The 19,823-nt window shown below is 44.3% G+C and overlaps 1 protein-coding gene across 1 annotated transcript in view; it reads right to left on the bottom strand.

Annotated features, from left to right (window-relative positions):
* Window positions 1-1,342: 1,342 nt before the first annotated feature.
* cdkl5 (cyclin dependent kinase like 5) overlaps window positions 1,343-19,823 on the bottom strand; it is a gene marked incomplete at its 3' end in the record, with an annotated part of 28,546 nt that continues 10,065 nt past the window's right edge. The window contains exons 6-21 of the mRNA XM_079216726.1: window positions 19,663-19,722; window positions 18,678-18,768; window positions 16,457-16,559; window positions 15,743-15,829; window positions 14,850-14,930; window positions 14,558-14,727; window positions 13,117-13,483; window positions 12,420-12,912; window positions 11,356-11,696; window positions 7,596-7,700; window positions 7,180-7,279; window positions 6,067-6,202; window positions 5,218-5,323; window positions 3,400-3,561; window positions 2,158-2,418; window positions 1,343-1,750 (exon numbers count right to left, since the gene is read on the bottom strand). Coding sequence (XP_079072852.1) covers window positions 1,343-1,750; window positions 2,158-2,418; window positions 3,400-3,561; window positions 5,218-5,323; window positions 6,067-6,202; window positions 7,180-7,279; window positions 7,596-7,700; window positions 11,356-11,696; window positions 12,420-12,912; window positions 13,117-13,483; window positions 14,558-14,727; window positions 14,850-14,930; window positions 15,743-15,829; window positions 16,457-16,559; window positions 18,678-18,768; window positions 19,663-19,722 — 3,071 coding nt within the window. The remainder of the gene's footprint in view (window positions 1,751-2,157; window positions 2,419-3,399; window positions 3,562-5,217; window positions 5,324-6,066; window positions 6,203-7,179; window positions 7,280-7,595; window positions 7,701-11,355; window positions 11,697-12,419; window positions 12,913-13,116; window positions 13,484-14,557; window positions 14,728-14,849; window positions 14,931-15,742; window positions 15,830-16,456; window positions 16,560-18,677; window positions 18,769-19,662; window positions 19,723-19,823) is intronic.

The following is a 19,823-nucleotide window of genomic DNA, read 5'->3' as shown; positions in this document are numbered from 1 at the left end:
CTAACATTCCTTGTTGCTTTTGGTCTTTTCATGAGATTTTTCCACATACTATTCTTTTAAATTCCACCAGACTTAATATTTCAGACCTTAAAGGTTGCAGGTGAGGTATGCCTTTTTTGCTGAATGCTCTCCTACTATCTTACACACTTAGATGTTGTATTTGAGTCAATCAAACCTCAGTTTAAGAGGCCAACTTTTCACCACCAAAGTTGATGTCCGTAACTTGCTGTTAAGGCTGTAGACAAAACCAACATGGCGGCACGAAGCTGGAAAGCGGTTGTGGCTGATGAATGAACTGAGAGACTGGAAATAGGGCTTATTTTGAAATGAGGACGCTAAGAGTGGGACGTAAAGAGAACCAACAGTTCCAGTGTGTAGAGCACAGAGCCTAACAGTCTCACTCTGGCTGTTCTGCTACCAAACCCTGCTGACAAATAGCCCGACCCGTCACAAAACTTCAAAACGAATGTCACGAGAGTGATGCGCAGATCTGTGAGAAATGTCCAAGATTTTCTGTTTTTCCCCCACCTTGGGCAACAAGTATTAATCAATACATCTTTACATTTGACTGAAACAAAGAGGAAAAAAAGGTGAAAAATAACGTGATATAATGTGAAAATCTGTTAATAACATATCAAATTGAACAAAAAAGGACATTCACCATTATTAAATATTCCTTTTGACACACTGTATACACATAAATATCTATGCATTTCTTTGTGTCGAAACTAAAGCTCTTGCGATTACACATTTAATTCTATTACCTTATAATATTCCCATATAGCCTACATACTGTGTCATTTATAGCTTATATCCTTGAATTTAAAACAAATAAATATTTAATAAATGATGTTGATATAAATCTTTTTTTCTTCTTTTTCTTATTAAATATCAGAGCTTGAAAAACATTTGAGTTCATGAGCCACTGGAGCGTGACAGCGGCTGTCTGACGCGTTGCTTTGCTGTCGTGTCCTGTGAGCAGAAGGTGGCAGCAAAGAGGCCACATGGCCAGTGTCTCCTTGACAGGAAAGACCAGCTTATTCTAATGTCCTAACCTTGTTAAGAAGAGAGAGAATAACATACAACTGATACAGGACTGGCATCCCGGGAGGGAACGGGCCTCTTTCCTGTCTTTGATTCCCTAAACGACACTGTTACTGGTCTTTGGCCTCTCGTAGTCAGAGACACGAGCGTCAGCACGCAGCAGCGTTTCTGAACGAGGACTCGAGCCAGTGAAATAGGCTTTTGTGTAAACTTTTACTACAGTACCGTGATGTCTGCGTCTGGCAGATGCTTCCAGGAGGATGGAGACGCCGTGGTTTGGGAGAGGGAGGGGAGGGGCTTACAGCGCGGTCTCCTTCAGGTCGTTGAGGTTTGGCATCCTGGTGCGGGAGGCTCGGGTAAAGGTGGGTCCGTTCTGCCCCGGTTTGATGCCCAGCTGCTCGGGGGTGAACTGAGCGCCCTCCGCCCGCTGTATGGCAGACACGTGCCAGCTGGACTCGATCTGTCCGGGGAGGGGGTAGCTGGGCTTGCGGCTCTTGGCCTGGGCGGAGCTGATCACCCCTGAGTGGCCCCTGCTCTCGACGTGCCCTCGACCCTCGGAGTAGACCACTTTGGACGACGGCTGAGGGGGGTTAGGGAGGGGGGCTTGGAAGCGCATGTCTGGAGGAGGAGGAGGAGGAGGTTGACCTTGATTTGAGGAGGAAGGGGAGAGGTGAAGGAGCCTGCGGAGTGACTTGAGTGGTTGACTCTGTTCGGAGAGAAGGAGATACAGTGGATGAAAGAGCTAGAGTTAGTCCATCCACCCTGTCTGTGTTCTTTCCTAGTTAAGACGTCCCTAAAGTAAATGTAGGTAGAACTGTTGCAGGAATAGCGTAATGAACAAGTCTTGGTGTTTCTACGAGGCCAAGTCTGTCTTTTGCATTCCAGTTGGGGACGATAAGGTGCTGTAATAGACTTCACATGGCTGTAATGGTTTAAAAATACTACCAAGCAGTACCATACCATAAAAAGCAATACAAAAAGCTCTTTCACGTTTCTTATGTCATGTGCACATACTTATGTGACTTACATAACATGATTTATATATAATTGATGTATATTAAGTGTCTGTTTGAGGCCATTTTAGTCTCCAGTGTGTAACAGTAGGCTACATACCTGAGAGTGCGAGTCCACTGGTTTGTCCGGTGCCCAGTCATTCACTCTCTCCCTCTCCCTCCCTCGTTCCCTCTCTCTCTCCCTCTCTCTTTCTCTCTCCCGCTCTCTCTCTCTCTCTCTGTCCCGGTCTCGGTCCCGGCTCTGCTCCCGCTCCCGGTCTCTGTCTCGGGATCGCTCGCGGTTTTTCCGCCGGCTGCCGTGGTGAGAGGACGACTTGGAGCTCCTCTGCAGGGACAGGTGTTCTTGTCCGTTACCAGGAACCTGACATTTCAGAAACCAAAAACAAAATTAAACACCTTCTCACACAATACCTGTCACTCAGATCACGGTGAGGTTCTTCATGCACCTCTGCAGCACCAGACGAAACACGAGGATGATGCGATGGTGATAAGTGACTTCGTACAGAAACATAAATGCAAACTATATACATATATATATATATATATATATATATATATATATATATATATATATATATATATATACATACAGTTGGGCTGCAACTAATGATTCATTTCATTATAATTTTTCTGTATTAATAAATTCCTCATTTAATCTAAAAAACGTCATAAAAAGTTAAAAAAAAATGTAATTAAAAGTTTTCAAATTTCTTGTTTTGTCGGTAAAAGTTAAACATTTGAAACAAAAATGTAACTAACAATAATATAAAAGAACAACAAATTTAAAATGATCATATACTATGATATTACCTATAATATTTGGCATTTTTACTTGATCATTGTCTGTTTCCCTTTCCAGTCTTAGTGCTAAGCTAAGCTAACCCTGCTCCTGTGTGTTGCTCCATGTTTCATGACAGACATGAGAGTAGGAGTATATCGACCTTCTCATCCAACTCTTGGCAGAGAAGGCGAAAAAAAGTACATTTCACAAAATGTCCAACTATTGCTTCCTGCAGCGCAGCGCATCAATGTGCCCTGTGTGAGTTTGCATGCACGAGAATACGTTCATGACCGTCATACGTTGCTTTGAAAAAGATGAGTGTCGTCTCACAAATGCAACGTGAGTACAAAGTGACTGCATTCGACAAACGCTGAAGCAAATACATGACGGACGCATAGACACCATGCAGCGTGACGACTCAAAATGTATTTGAAATCCTTTCAAATCGGAACTTTTCTCAGTCAATCAGTCATGAAGCGCTTTGAGAAGATTTCAAAAGCAGGTGATTCTGGCGAGGGCAGTGCGAGTTAACATGCAGCCGTAGTGCCGAGGTTAGATTACTGGTGAGGCAGGGTAGGGCGCGGTAGGCTGGTGCTGTGCCATGGGCGAGGCGACTACAGGTAGGACTTTGACAGCCGAGTTGTGCTTTAAGCTGTTCTTTGAGCTAAAGAGCGGGAAAAGGCTTTTCCTGATGCTGGGGTTCCTCCCGTCCTCCATGTCCGTCTGTGGAGCAGAAGACGCACAGCCACAACTCTCAACACAACTCTCCGACGACAGACAGACAAAACAAATGCAGCACCTCATGCTGACCCATCTAAATGAAATACCACTTAGCAAAAGAAACAAAGAGAAGAATCAATAGAAGCATGAATATCTGATTAAGAAGGTCAGGCCAGCATTTATGGATCATTCTGTTTTATTCTTTTGGTTATTTTAGCCATCATTTATATCTGTTGTAGTAACATTGTGCTCTTCAAAGTTTACTACTAGACGATCAGACATTCTGCCAGGTTATCTAAACCAGTGATTCTCAACTGGTGGGTTGCACTTTTTTGTTGGACTTTTTTGTTTGTGCATGAAAGCTGTTGAGTCTGTTTAAAAATGGCTGAAAATTCTGAATTGTCTGTTGTAATACCTCGTGTCCTGAAGATGCACTTTTGGGTTTTTAATTGAAATGCAGCTAGTTGAGTGTAAAAGGGAATAGTTCCCTCTCTAGCATCGCCGCCAGCTGCTCATTTTGGTTTATCATTAAACTTGTTTTTGTGTTGGTATATATATTCTGTACTCTCTCAGGTTCAAACTGCTTCAAATCTTTTCATTAAATACATTTGATAAGTTGAGAATGTTCCTCGATTTGGGGTCGCGACTTGTCATTCCGGGGTGATGGTGGGTCCCGGAGCCAGACCAGTTGAGAACCACTGATCTAAACCACTTGGTCTGGAGCTAAAACTAAAAGTGTGTCCAACATGTTGCTAATAATCAAAAGTGTGTTTCCATAAAAAAATGTACTGCAGATTTTCAGTTTGCACATAAAAAAATAAAAAAAGAGCGGAAACACTGATAACAAAAGGAAAAATGGAAATATTGCAACAATGTAAATTTGATCGGGAAAAAGAAAATGCAACCAAGCGCAGAGGAAAAACAGACTTAACGAATCAGTCATGAGGTCCACAAAACACCGCTCCACTGGGGAGACGAGGAACATCCGATCTGTGTGGACCAATGAGGAGGCTGCATCCGTCCTAACTAGTAGATCATAGATTCATGCAACATTTCCACTGTTTTGAGTTTGAGTGGCACTCTTTTAATTACATCATCTCGTTGCAACCCCTTCCTCTGCAGTGGTTTGACGGGATGGAAAATTACCCCCAAACTCTTCATCTCCAACTCCTAATAGTGGCGTAACAATAGTGGAGGCAAACGTGCGTTCATTTCCATTTTCTTTTTGACAATCTTTCAGGACATTTTGTGCAACTCTGATTTTAGTTTGGGTAATACTTTTACAGATCATGTTTGTTGTCTCCCCCAGATAACTTTGACTAATTGGGGCTTGATAGTCTGACTTCTCGTGCTTCTTGGTCTCATTCTCGCGATGCCGCCGTGTTCCCAGATTTCAACGGTTTCCTCGGTGAGTTTAATGTTATTATTACCAACAGGAATGATGGCAGAAACTGTGAAAATAATAAACCCTTCAACACCCTCGGTGGTTACATAGCATCGATCCTTCACACCGCAGGTTTGCTTTTAAGCACAAATAAACACTGATGCTACAGATAATCATTTTCCACTGATCAGCATTTACTACGCACTCAAATTAATTTCATACATAACCAAAGGAAATATGTCTACGTGTGCTATAAATGACTTAAGTGCTCTTACTATTTGCGTCTTCTTCTTTTTCTTCTTGATGGCTCTGAAGAAGCCTTGTTTTTCCTTCTCTTTGGCGGGCTCTGGAGGATTCATGACCATTGCTTCTGCAGCGGTCCTATGTGGAAAATGTGGAGAACATTGTTCATGCTGTTTGACTCATGTTTATAATTACAAGCTCAGGATTAAATGGTGACTTCTTATCAGGCTTGTCTCATATGCTGCGGCACAACCTGAATATCAGATGTAAGCAAAATAATAAAAATACAGTATGAAAAGAGACTGGTTCTAAAATAATAGCAGTCGTTATTTACTCTGAACAGAAACATGATCAAACTGAAAATACAAAAAAACAGCACGATGTGTTTTAGTGTTTTCAAGAAAATTGTGGATAGTGTAAAAACACTGCAAGTAATTTTCTTGTTTCTTGTTCACTTCATTAAATGTGCCCTCTAATGGTTCATTAGGACAATATTTACAGTAAATACTGTAAATAGGAATAATGTACAGTAAATATGGCTTCTTTTTCAACTGTCAACAAAAGAGAGAAAACATTTTTTTTCAATTCCATTCATTTAGAGACTGTAATAGTGACTTTGTAAAATCAGATGGATCTTAATTAGTGTTGTGACAACGAAGAAAATGTGTGCGGTAGTTTGAGAAAAACTTTTTTCTCCTTTATCCCTTTATCATGAGATATCTACCTCTGAGGTTAAAGCACGCTGGGTTGTAGAAGCTCAGTTTCTTTTTCACAACAATAAACGTAGACAGTTTCCTCGATGCAACCTTCAATCTACATCTACTATGCTGTAGTCACGGTCACATGCCACGGCAGTTAAAACATAAATAAACAATCATCACCAGTCAAAAGCCGTCTGCCGTTTGGAGTGGTTGACCATGGAAACAGGGTCTCCGGGTACAACGGGTGCAACCGGCCCTCGGCCCTGCACGACACCGTCATGGAAAGAGGAGGAGTTGTCTGGTCTGGGGGAGGGGACTGAGGAGACAGGCAGACAGACGGTTACTAAAATGCATCTCTGCAGATTCTTACTTTGGATGTTAGCAATCTATGATGTTTGATGTGTTCTTGAGTTTTATGAGTTATGTTTTATTTTGCTGCACTTACGTTTGCCAAACTCCACTATTTCTGCCTTGTCTATTGAAGCCCAAATTTATATGTCCGCCTATTTTAATTATGATTCCACACCCCCCTCCCCCGTATGATTGTTGTTTTTCTTTGATTCTAAAATGTGTTGAAGAGTCAGAAACCCCAAATGTTTGTGTCAAACTGAATGTTATGGCATCTCACTTGACAAGTATAAATACATTTTAAAAATACCACCAAATATAAAGAATAAGTCCAGAAATTCAATCTTGTTTTAAAACGTTGATGTATGTTAAAGTGGGCTCTTCCTTTAAGTATTTACTTTTGATCCATCGTTTTTTTTTCCACCTTTGTCAATGAACACTAAATGTTTTTTGTGTCTGCTTCCTATCCCCAGAGTCAAACATGGAGAGGAAGTTTCTTTGCAGAATAAGATACTTCCCTAAAATAACAAAACTGTCCACTAAATTAACTGAAAATGCAACACAATTTTATTTATATTAAATGATGGCTAAAAGAAAACCAGCATTGTTCTCACATCTACTACCCCTGCAGTCACACCTGCATTTTGTATCTTGCATATATATTTGTGTGGATATATTTGTGGGCGTATTTTTGGATGCATTTCTTTTATTTTTGTAATTACATTTGTATCATTATTTTCTTTCTCCTTTTAAAATAGCTGGCGTTTCACTACAAACACTATGCAAAGTGCATCTGGTCCTCGTCCAAAAATGTATGTTTCAGTTCCAAGGCTCCTGTGATGCCCATGTCAACTAAACTAAACAAATAAACAAATAGATCAGTAATTCCTTTTTCCTGTTGCCACAAGACACACAGTGTGTCTCTCTGTGATTCCTGCTCCTTACCTCGGTAGAAGCTGCCTACTCTCCGAGGCATGGATTCAGTGAAGATCATCCGGTTCTCCTTGGAACCTGCATCCTCCACATGAGGGTCGTGATACATGACCTAAGAGACGTCATGCGGACACACAAACCGACAAGTACACACATGGACACAGGACCATAAAAGGTTGCTCAGCATCTTCATATTTGTGATCAATAATCTCATTGAATTCCTCCTTTAGCGCTAGCTATCGCATTCACAAGATAATCGGGACAATCTTAGAGCTTTTCAGCGAGGTTACATTTATACCAGCGACAACATGCGGTGAAGCTGTTGATCTCAGTAGGAACAGAAAAAGCTATGGAAATGAGCGGTCAGAAGAGCGACTGGCTCTGCTGGGTGAACTGGCTGGAGGAAGAAAGGAGTCAGGGGGTCGGACCTCGTTTTTAGAGCGCTGTGTATGAAAAGCAGCAGCGTTGTCCCTCGTAGAGTCTTTGATGGGGGCACAAGAAGGGTGGCTCATGTCTTTAGGGGACTGCTCACTCTGTTGAGGAGACGGACAGGCGCAGGTCAAAGCAGACTGGGAAAGCAGCATGAATCAGTGGCAAAGACAATGTCAGACAGTGACAGTCCCTGCACACACACACACACACACACACACACACACACACACACACACACACACACACACACACACACATTTTCAATACATGTGTTAAAAGAAAGATTCACCCTAAGAAAAAAAAAAAAAAAGTTTTCCTCCCGCTTCACGCTTCACCAATTTCCAACATTTCTCAGATTCACTTTCAACAAACAGTAAACAGCTTTTACTTCAGGTGCAGTGCCTCAGTGATGGTGGAGCAACACAAATTTGTCCGAGACTTCCTACATTACACTACATTATGGTCGCTTGAGGTTGCTGTACTGCTTATGGAGAAATTGGGTTCAAATCTCAGGTTACAGTGGAAATACGTAATAATTGGCACCCCCCTCCTGCTGGCCACACTGTCACCTGCACATTTATTGCCTCTTGGCTCATCTTGTTTCATTACTTAAAACTTTATTCATTAACTGATCAGTTGTATTTCTGTAGTTTTCCTTTTTTAACTTTGTGTTTATTTTAGTGGTTTGTCCTTCATATGTCATGAGTCTCCTTGTTTTATTTATTGTGCCACAAAATCAAGTTATACATTTCAATTTAAAGATAAGAAACCTAATAATTACTTATAGCGCTTTATATTTATTTATAACCCAATCACACCGAACATTAAACCGACCACAGATGTTGCTGTTACCGTGAGACGGTCAAAAAGAAAAAAGTAAAAAAGTATTGCATCCATGGTTTTGGAAATACCCCCATCTCTTTTTACCCTATTTTTTTTTTACTTTTAATTGATCTCCTATACATTTACAAAACTGTGGTGGAGGAGTTTGAATGGCTCAGTGATCCTGGGAGCTATGTTGTCCGGGGCATCAGCCCACGGATTGTAGTTACCTCGCCCGGACCAGGGAAACCGGGGAACCCTCCTGGAGCCAGACCCGGTGGGGGGGAGCTCGCCGGCGAGCGTCTGGTGGCCAGGCTTTCGCTCTATGGAGCAGCCACCCTGTGGACTCAGGGTCGGGTGCTATGTAGACCGGACGGCGGGCCCCTGCCCGGCAGCATAGACTAGCTCTAAGGATGTGGAACGTCACCTCGCTATCGGGGATAGCCAGAACTGGTGCAGGAGGTGGAGTGGTACCAGCTAGATATAGTTGGGCTCACCTCCACGCACAGCAATGGCTCTGGAACCAAGCTCCTGGAGAAGGGTTGGACTCTGTCCTGTTCTGTAGTTTCCCAGGGTGAGAGGCGCCAGGCCCAAACATATAGTGAGGGTGAACTGGGAACGTCTGGCTGAGGATCCTGTCCGGGAGGTCTTCAACTCCCACCTCCAGAAGAACTTTTCACACATCCCGAGGGAGGTTGGGGACATGGAATCCGAGGGGACCATGTTCAAAGCCTCTATTGTGGACGCGGTCGCTAGAAGCTGTGGTCGGAAGGTCATTGGTGCCTGTCGTGGCAGCAACCGGAGAACCCGGTGATGGACACCGGGGTTGAGAGAAGCCGTCGAGCTGAAGAAGGAGGCCTTTTTGGCCTGGTTGGCCCAGGTGTGTCCTGAAGCAGCTGATAGGTACCGACAGGCCAGAAGGGCTGCAGCTGCGGTGGTCGCCGATGCTAAAACTCAGATATGGGAGGAGTTCAGGGAGGCCATGGAGAAGGACTTTCGTTTGGCCTCAAGGAGGTTCTGGCAAACCATCCGACGGCTCAGGAAGGGAAAGCAGGGCAGGGCTGCTGACCCAGATGGAGGATATTGTCGGGCAGTGGAAAGAACACTTTGAGGAACTCCTAAACCCAGCCAATATGTCCCCTGGAGAGGAGGCAGCGCCTGAAGACTTGGTTGCACTTAGGGCTGGGCGGTATGCCCAAAAATCCATATCACGGTATTTTATAAGATTCTGACGGTTTCACGGTATATCAAAGTATTTTTTTCACATTCATTCATTGACGCCGAAAAGGACCGCCGGCCAACTGTTCTCCGCTCGTTGTTCACTGCTCGCTGGCCTAGACCGGAAGGGTCTCTTCCTGTTGTTTTTTTATGTAGCGACGGATTTCTTCTTGTTCTGATAGTGGGCGAGCTGTACCTAGCATGCAGTTCGGCGGTGTAATTTTATAAATGTACAATTATTAGTGTCACAAATTGTTGTGTCGTGGTGTTTTACTTGTGGGTTATTAATTGTTGTTATAAAGTTATAACCATGAGTAAAGTTCTAATAACCATGACACGTAAGTAGCTCCGACCGCTGCGCCCTCAGCGGTGAGCTGTGAACAATGCAGCAGTCGTTACGGCTATGCACCACCAGTATGACGGTATATAAAAAATTCATACCGTATGGAAATGTGAAAGCCCTAGTTGCACCCATATCCCTGGCGGAGGCCACTAAAGTAGTCAAAAAGCTCCTTGGTGGCAAGGTACGGCAGGGGTGGATGAGATCCGCCCTGAAATGCTGACACGCCTTTTCAATGTCACATGGGAGTCAGGAACAGTGCCCATGGACTGGCAGACCGGGGTGATGGTTCCCATCTTCAAGAAGGGGGGCCGGAGAGTGTGCTCGAACTATCAGGGTATCATAATACTCAGCCTCCTGCAGAAAGCTTATGCTGGAAAGGAGGCTCCAATCGTTTGTCGAACCTCAGATTCAAAACGAGCAATGCAGATTTCGTCCCGGCCGTGGAACAGTGGACAGTGGACCAGCTCATTACCCTCCAAAGACTACTGGAGGGGTCCTGGGAGTTTGCCCAACCAGTCTACATGTGCTTTGTAGACTTGAAAAAGGCTTTCAACTGGGTCCCTCTGGGGTTTTTGTGGGGGGTGCTGCGGGAATATGGGGTGCCGGTCCCGTTGCAACGGGCCATCCGGTCTCTGTACGGCTGCAGTAGGAGCTGTGTTCGTATCCTCGGGAATAAGTCAAACACATTCCCGGTGGGTGTTGGCCTCCGCCAGGGCTGCCTGTCCTGTTCGTGACCTTCACGGACAGGATATCTAGACGCAGCCAGGGGGCGGAGAACGTCAGGTTCGGGGGTTTCGGGGGGTGTTCGCACATGATGTGATCCTGTTTGCCTCCTCGGACCATGACCTCCAGCATTCACTGGGGCGTTTTGCAGCCGAGTGTGAAGCGGCAGGGAGGAGAATCAGCACCTCCAAATCTGATGCTCTGCCGGAAACCGGTGGATTGCTCCCTCCAGGTGGGGACAGAATGCCCCAGAATGAGCTGGAAAATGTTGCGGGTGAGAGGGAAGCCTGGGTCAGCCTACTGGACCTACTGCCACCACGACCTGACCCTGGATAAGTGGCTGATAATGGATGGATGGATGGATAGGCCCAAAAACAGCAAGAATAAAAAAAAGCTATTTAGTCTAAAACCTTCAGAACTGACACCTGATGTCATTAAGATGCGTCCGACATCATCTGCTTTTTTGAGCATCAACAAAAGGCAAAAAGGGTCCCGCACTATTTTTAAACTGACTGAGCAGCTCTGGTCTAACATTTATGTTCTACATTTATCTTTTTGTCGCAAAAACCCATCATTGCTCTTACAGTACTTTTTTAGGGTGAATGTTTCCTTTAGCTTCCACCACATTCACAGGACTGTTTGCCACTAACCCTCATCATGTCCTCCGTGCAGTCCTCTCTGGACGAGCTCGCTGAGTGTCCAGTCAGGGTGGTCCGGTGCTGCAGCTGGGGGGAGAGGATCTGCAGGCTACTGGCGCGCGTTGGTATCGCCTGCCCCGGCGGAGGCAAGCCCGCCATCCCACCCTCGATCCCGTGTGGTCGGTGGCGGTCCCTCCTCACGTACATGGAGTGGCGTTGAGGCCGTTGCTGAGAGGAGAAAGGCGAGGTGTAGCCCAGGCCGTAATGATAAGACTCATGTGGGGAAGGCAGAGTGTGAGTGGAGGGCATCCCTGCTCCTCCCGGGTCTAAGAGCTCTGGAGCGCCGGCCTCTTCTGGAGCAGAGAGGAGAGATGGAAGCGATTAGAAGGCTTCAAGTCATGGTTATTCTGTTATTTGGTTTGATCAATCATTCAAACTAATGTACAGTATTTAATTTACAGAGACATAAAACAAAACAAATACAAGAAACATTTAAGAAGCTGGAACCAGCAAATGTTTGACATTTTGTCAGATAAATTTACTGAAATGATTCATCAATTGTCAAAATTGTCAATTAACCAGCTAATAATTTCCGCACCACATGTCAAAGTTGTCATTTATTCCATGTCATCCATTTTAATTACTGTTCCAAATACAGATAATACACTGGGAACCTGTCATAATGCTAAGGACTTTTTTATTTATTCATGAAAATGAAATTGACTTGTGGATTCTGAACTCATATCCTGAAGATGCTTTGTTCTAAACTGTTCAATGTACAGAAAACTCTCATCTTGTGGTCCAGTTCCCACACACCTGCCTTTATACCCATGAACTGTCTCTGGGGAAAACCTTTTTTGGATTATGGATGTGGAAGTCAAGGATAATATATTAATCATTTAACGACACATTTTTCTGTTTCCTGTTGGGTGGGTGTGGAGAGCTACTGTTTGATGAATATAAATAATTGTAAAGACCTTGAACAGGATTGAAATAAAGGCTGGTTGAGGCCTGAAGACAATGGCAAATTGACAATAAAGTTGACTCTTGAATTTAAATTAAGCTCTCACACCTACCTGGAGCTAGAGGTTTATGTCTGGATTTGTGTCTGGACGAGGAGTCCAGCGTGCTGCTCTCCATGCGGACATTGCCGCTGCTACGAGAGGCGGGGCTGTGACCCGATCGATCACTGTGCCGAGCGGAGGGGCTGCCGGGCGGCCCCTGTGGAACTGAGGGGGCGTTGAGGTCTAAACAGCTGGCAGGGAAGAAGCGGGCCCCGGGGCCCATCCCTGGTGTCGTGTTGGAGTTGGGGTCATCCAGGTGGAGTCGGCCGTCACTGAGGTTCCCCACCGATTTGGCGTCGCTCAGTGCGCTGTGGCTCTTGGACAGGCTGAGGTAAGAGGCCGAACTCTTTGAAGAGGAGGACATAGATCCGTGGGCAGAGTCGGCCATGCTGTGGGTGTGTCGGCCATGTTGCTTCTCCGCTCCAGACTGCAGAGTGTTGGTCTTGCCTTCCAGGAAGGTGTGGCGGCCGGCCTGCTGCTGCTGCTGCTGCTGCTGCTGCTGCTGCTGGAGCTGCTGCTGCTGGAGTTGCTGCTGCTGCTGCTGCTGCTGGAGCTGCTGCTGCTGGAGCTGCTGCTGCTGGAGTTGCTGCTGCTGCTGCTGCTGGAGCTGCTGCTGCTGCTGCTGCTGGAGCTGCTGCTGCTGCTGCTGGAGCTGCTGCTGCTGCTGGAGCTGCTGCTGCTGCTGCTGGAGCTGCTGCTGCTGCTGGAGCTGCTGCTGCTGCTGAGAGCGAGACGAGCTGGGTTTGCTGTGGCTGTACTTAGCCCCGTGTCCCTGGTCCGGCAGCTTTGTGGAGGGTCCCAAGCTGAAATCAAACTCTGTCTTGCCTTTGGCTTCTTTGGGGCTGAGGAGGTGTGGCAGGTTGTTGTTAGCCAGGTCTTTGTTGGACGAGGCAGAACGATTGAGGGTCTGGGACATGTACTGGGCCTTGGGATGGAGCGTCGGACTTAAGCTGGACGGAGCCGGTTTGTTACCATTGAGGAAACTCTTGTTCCCGAGGTGATGGAGGTCGCCATGGCGAGGGAGGCTGGAACATTCTTTGCTGGCGGAGCGGCGGCTTGTGCTCTTAGTGTGACTCCTGGAGGGGCAGAGAAATCGATGGAAAACTTGCTGATGAAAACCTGCACTTAAAATTCTCACCTTAGCTCTTATTCCAACAATCCTACAACTGCTTGGGAAAAAAATAGTTAACTTTTTTTGCAAGGGACATCTTCTCCCAGGAAATTATGCTTGTGTCAAGATGCAAGGGCTGCGGCCATTATAGCGAATTGCTGTGATTTATTTGCTTTATAAGGAAATTTCTGAAGAAAAGTCTGAATAAAAACTGTGAAGTGCTTTGAATCAAGTGCCACCTAAGTGTCATATACATTTTCTTTTACGGAACATCCTGATGGCACATCTTTTAAGTATTATTAAGCAAGCGCTGCGCATATGCACGGCATCAAGATGACGATGATGAAGAGACATTTTTGGGCTTGAAAGGTTGCACTCTTTCTAAATTTAGTTCAGAAACATAACTTTAAAAGGGAGCTTTCTACAGTATAATGAATCCTTGTGAAACAAATGAAAAATATGGTTGTTCACATCAACAAGAACCAGTTATATTTAGTTATGTATCCGAGGGTTTATCTTGCTCCTATACTTCACTTTATTAATAAAACAACAACACAATGCTGCATAGTTTACACAAGACGTCAACCACTTTTATTCTCGTGCCACACTTCACTAGAACATTTCCTCTCTTTCGTTTTTCCCTTCACAATTGAAGTCCCAGAAACGAACATCAGAACACTGCTTCCTAGAGAACTGTCCAAGTACTCAATATAATAGCTTAATATGATTCTTGTGCTGGCAGTTACATCCCAGCACATGTTAATGGTCACACGGGCCCTGTGACGAATCACACGTCCAGAAGCTAGCAGGTCATCACAATGTAGTTTAACCCGCTATTCTACCATAGAGAAACAGAGGTGAAATCTGATTGATGAGAAATCTCCTTAACCACGGTGGCTCACACGACAACATCTATCCATATACTGAACCGTGACAAGAGTTTCCTCTACCCTCTATATCATCAAGCCCTAGTGTTTACTCAGAGGAACTGGACTGCATGTGGAAGCTGTGACAGTGAGTAAAAATCAAGGAGTCGGACCTCGTGGGGACTGTGTTCTCTCCATGATGGTGTGTTTTCCTCTTGGAGGAGCGTGGCGGGTTGGGAGACGCAGGAGGAGGCCTCTCTGCCTGCCTCAGAGGCTGGAAGGCCGGATGGTTCAAACTCTGCTCCGTCAGATAACGCTCAGTCGGGTTTAGCAGCAACAAGCTCTGATGGGAAACGTGCATTGATACCAATGTGAATTATTGACAAAGTTTAACAGGAGCAGAAGAGGATGGATGACACAACAGGTCCATGTAAATTCAATTAAATACAATTTGAGTTATATTACCTTCATCAGATCCAGCATCAAACCACTCAAGATGCCTTGGTACCTTCTCTCCAAAGTCTGAGGATGAGCGACTGAGGGAAACTGGCACACACACACACACACACACACACACACACACACACACACACACACACACACACACACGTATATTGAAACTGAACTTTTGGAAATTATTGGAAATTATTATTTGGATTTCCAACTTACAGTAGATGTTCCTGCCAGTAAAAACCATCTCTGTTCAAATCACACATAAATCTATCACTGGATCACACTAAACAAACTACCAAATCTCTCTCTCTCTCTCTCTCACACACACACACACACACACACACACACACACACACACACACACACACACACACACACACACACATCTTGCTCGGTCTTCTGGGACATTTTCTCTTGCTGCTAAACTGAACACCAACCACCTATCTCATGAGTCATAGCAATCCACTCAGTCATGGTGCTGGGAACACTGCCGAGAGAGAGAGAGAAAGAGAGAGAGACAGGGAGAGAGAGAGAGAGAGAGAGACACACACACAGAGAGAGAGAGACAGGGAGAGACAGAGAAAGAGAGAGAGAGAGAGAGAGAGAGACAGAGAGAGACAGGGAGAGAGATAGAGAAAGAGAGAGAGAAAAAGAGAGAGAGAGAGAGAGAGAGAGAGAGACAGGGAGAGAGAGAGAGAAAGAGAGAGAGAGAAAGAGAGCGAGAGAGAGACAGTGAAAGAGAGAAATAGAGGAAGAGTGAAAGAGAGAGAAAGAAAAAAAATAGAAAGAGAAAGAGAGAGATTAAGAGAGAGAGAGAAAGGGAACAAGAACGAGAACGAGACCAAGGAGGTAAAAACAGGGAGGAGGAAGAGGAGGAGGAGGAGGAGGAGGAGAACATTTCCTACCCTGATTCCATGAAAGCGAGCGTTGTTGTAGAAGAGTTTCATCTGCTCTGCAGGAAGTGGCCCCAAAACCTTCTGGATGGTGAAGAGCTGGAGGTAAATAAAATGAATCAGCATTGCAGTGTGACACATTTGGAGGTGTTTCCAAGGTCAAAAATGACCAATATGACGCTTAAAGTCTCGCAAAGGACATTTTCAACTACCATGGCAACAAGGCAAAATCTACCTGTTGATGAAGATCATGTGAAACGATCGAACATCTACCGAATGGACATCGAGATGATTTCTGATGTTCGTAAAGCTTAATTCAACATCCAGCAATGCAAGTTCAATATTCACACTCCTTTTAGCTCTGCTTGGCTCTCCACCAACTCCAAAAGGAAGTATAACCGTCCCTTTAGCGGCTAAATGCTCCACTGGGTTCACTGGCTAGTTGCCAATGTTGTCTTATGTTTTCTTCTTGCTGTAAGCAAATGCCAAGGCAAACCGAAACAGTAAAGTCGCCTTGTGATTTGCTTATTTTCGTCATTCTTGTCCAGGTGTTGGGTCAAAAGACCTGTGATCTCACAAGGTTTTGCAACACTGTTACACCCTCCCTTTACATTTGTTTTGGGTTTATTTTGTCTGAACGAGAGGACCAACAAATACTTTTCGGTTGATTCATTTTCTGTCAGCTAACAGCTAACGGACTAATGGACGTCTTGTCTCTTTACCAACCTGATCTATCTCACTCTCCCCTGGAAACAAGGGCTGTCCGTCACTCAGCTCCCCGAGGATGCACCCCACCGACCACATGTCCACCGCCTTTCCATAGGGAGCCCTGAGATGGAGAGAGAGAGAGAGAGAGAAAGAGAGAGAGAGAAGACGATCATGAGCAGGGTGGTGGTGAGGGTGATGTTACGAGTGTCGGGGAGGTAAAACATAAGCATGGACGCTGTGTTCCTGGTGGAGACGCTCATGAAGGAGATGGTCATTTCTGAGGGAACGGAGCTGAACGGTCTGGTTAAGAAATGGCGAGAGATCTGGCAGCAGAGAAGCAGAGGAGTGGTGGTGTTGGAGGGAGAGAGTATTTGAGTGGGCGGCATTCAAACACTGTCTCAATAAATGTTCCAGGGCATTTACTAAATCAGGCTACAGCAGTGAGGCTAGTTGACGTTCAGCTGTCTCCAAGCTAGAATGGACATTCAATGCAGCAAAAAAGCATTGAAAAACAAGACAAGAAACAGAAATTGGGTCCCTAGTTCCGGTGTGCTTTGTGCACAGGGATTTGTGTCATCATGTTGGAGCAGGTAAATCATCATCGGCTCTTTTTGTGGAAAAGAGTGACACCTGTTTCCCTAGTGATGGGATGATTTATAGGACTGAACCGTGAAAACAGAGTTTTTTTCTGACATCATGAAAGCTGATTTGGAGACACCAGATTTCCCTTGACAGGGACGATATGCTCGATGTGACTTGTTGTTCCCAGAACTGCTAATATCGAGATGTAGCATATTTTAGTGTGTCAACAATTTACACAGTACAATACTGGAGATGCATTAATCTGCAATGCCAGATCATTCTGGACTAGAGCTGGCCCAGGCTGTTATTACCATAACATAAACAGACATAATCCATTAATTTGTCAAAAACAAATATTCATCTGTCAAATACATACAATGTGAAATGTGCCATGTGGTGAGTTAGCAAGCTACTAAGTTAACTAATGATGAAAGTTACTTTGAAAATGTGAAAGTGAACAATTCATTTATAAATGTTTGACAATGAGGAATGAATCGAAATAGATTGATTATTTCCTTAATTATTCTTCAATTAGCTGCAGGACAAACAAGCTACTTCCCACCTGGTAACAGCTAGCTGACAAAACAAGTTGTAAAGTGTGTACTTTGCTTTCGGCTAATATCTGCTGGTTAACTGTAATATCATAAAACATATCAAATATATCCACTACAGTATTGCAACTAAAACTTACATGAAAGCATATATTTCTTGTGGCTCAGTGCAGCAGCGTTGGCAGTAGTGTGGGCCGCACATGTGCACAGTGCATGCAGAGGGATGAAACTTTACTGAATTCTTATTTCATGCCATGCTGGTAATCATCTGAGTGTGTGATGGGAATGCAGCTGAATGCAGTGCACGGTTACAATTCAATTAAATGGGTTTACTTTTAACCAAAACATATTTTTTATCCCTAAAACAAATTCACCAATAAAAAAAGTCTGATTTTTATATCCAAACAATTCTAAATTACTGACCTTAATTTCTCTTGGAAATCTACCGGAAACTTTTCGGGCCCTTTGCAACCCTATTTATGTGATTCGCTTCATTCGATAGATGTCCCATACTTTTTGGATCTGATGGTTATATCTTTCAATGCTGCTGTGAGTAGTATGTGAGGAGGTATTTTTTGGCACTCCCATGCAGGCCTTCAGGTAACGCTCCCAATATTGCTACTGTGAGTTCTTGTTGGAATATCTCTTTGAGGGCATCAACGACTTCTCTCCAGTACGTATTTAACTTAAGGCATAGCCAGAATATGTGTGTGCAACCCTATTTTTGAGACAATTGACGGAAAAATTCAGCTTTGTATCTTTATAAAACTCAGTGTCTTCTCTATCAGTTACTTTCATTCAGTCATGACAAGCCATTGACTACAGTTTTTTGTTCCACAGCGATTATTGGCCTCATGTTACCTGACATAAATTATTCTTTGACAGATTTTTAATTTGGGAAAGTGAGAGCACTGGCATTGGATCGATCGACTGATAACCTGAACTGAAGTATTGGGAACGGTAGAGAAAGAGATGGATCGGTGCGTCCCAATCGTATCCAAAAACTAAATGAAGTCACTCTCTCATTCTCCTTGTTTCTCACGTAGTGTCCTACACACACACACGCACACGCGCGCGCACACACACACACACACAGACAGACTCACCCCAGCAGCAGCTCAGGCGAGCGGTACCACCTTGTAGCCACATACTCAGTGTAATTGGCATCTGTTCCCTCAGACAGGTTACGAGCAAAACCTGAGCCAGAGGGAGATGGAAATGAACACATCACGTAGATACTCGTACTGTTTTTTAGACTTCCAGCTCTGTGATAAACAAATGGCTAATTAGTAAGAAGAAAGTGCAACCTACAGTCAAATCGTTTGGACAGCTACAGTAACAACATGGCCATCGTCCCATGTGACCAGACTCTAATGAGTTATGTCATTGCAGGCGGGCTGAGGCCAAGCTATTAGATAACTGGTGCACATAGAGTCCATTTTAAGCACAACACATCACAATAAACAGAATGTCAGCTCCAACAGTGAATAACAAACAAATCTCACCCCGGCTGACTCAGTAGGATTGCATTAGAAATAAATATGCAAAGCTAACTGACCGTGGGATTTTGCAAACACATGTAGAATATACCTGAGAGATTGTAAAATCATAAAAAGTATGCTGTATCAATACAATCTGTCAGTATTTTACAAGAGAAACAGGAGCCCAACATTAACTGGAATTTCTTGACATATAACTTTGGTGATTAATTGGGCGTATAATAGTTCTTATTGGCTGCTTTCTAGTGGCAGAATTGATCTTCTCAACTCACATGGTGGCAAATTAATGGTGGGATTTATTTCACACAGAACCGAGCCCAAGAAACCAAACTCGTCAAATCACGAATATAACTGCAAAAAAAAACAGATAATTTGACAGCAATACGACAAATGTGCACCTGTCTAGTAAACCAGTTAAAGCTGATTCAGTCTGTCAAACAAATATTTGGATTTGACAAGCAACTCCCTTAATTGGACATGGGCAAACGTGCAAGCACGTTTTTTTTTACCGCATTGCACATGTAAATCTCAACAATTCAACGTGACAAATATGGCTGCTGCATAGAACAGAGGGATGAGACCAAAGACTCACCAAAGTCACAGAGTTTGAGGACATCCTCGGAGCTGATGAGAAGGTTCTCCGGCTTGATGTCTGAAACACAGACACAGACAAAAGGCCCATTTTAAAACGCAACACCAGAATGAGTGGCACTGATATTTTTGCAGCAGATACCTAAATGTAGAAGTAAAGAT

The sequence above is a fragment of the Taurulus bubalis genome, assembly GCF_910589615.1.
Source record: "Taurulus bubalis genome assembly, chromosome: 4".
NCBI classification, from domain to species: Eukaryota; Metazoa; Chordata; class Actinopteri; order Perciformes; family Cottidae; genus Taurulus; species Taurulus bubalis.
This window is presented reverse-complemented; position numbering and strand designations above follow the sequence as displayed.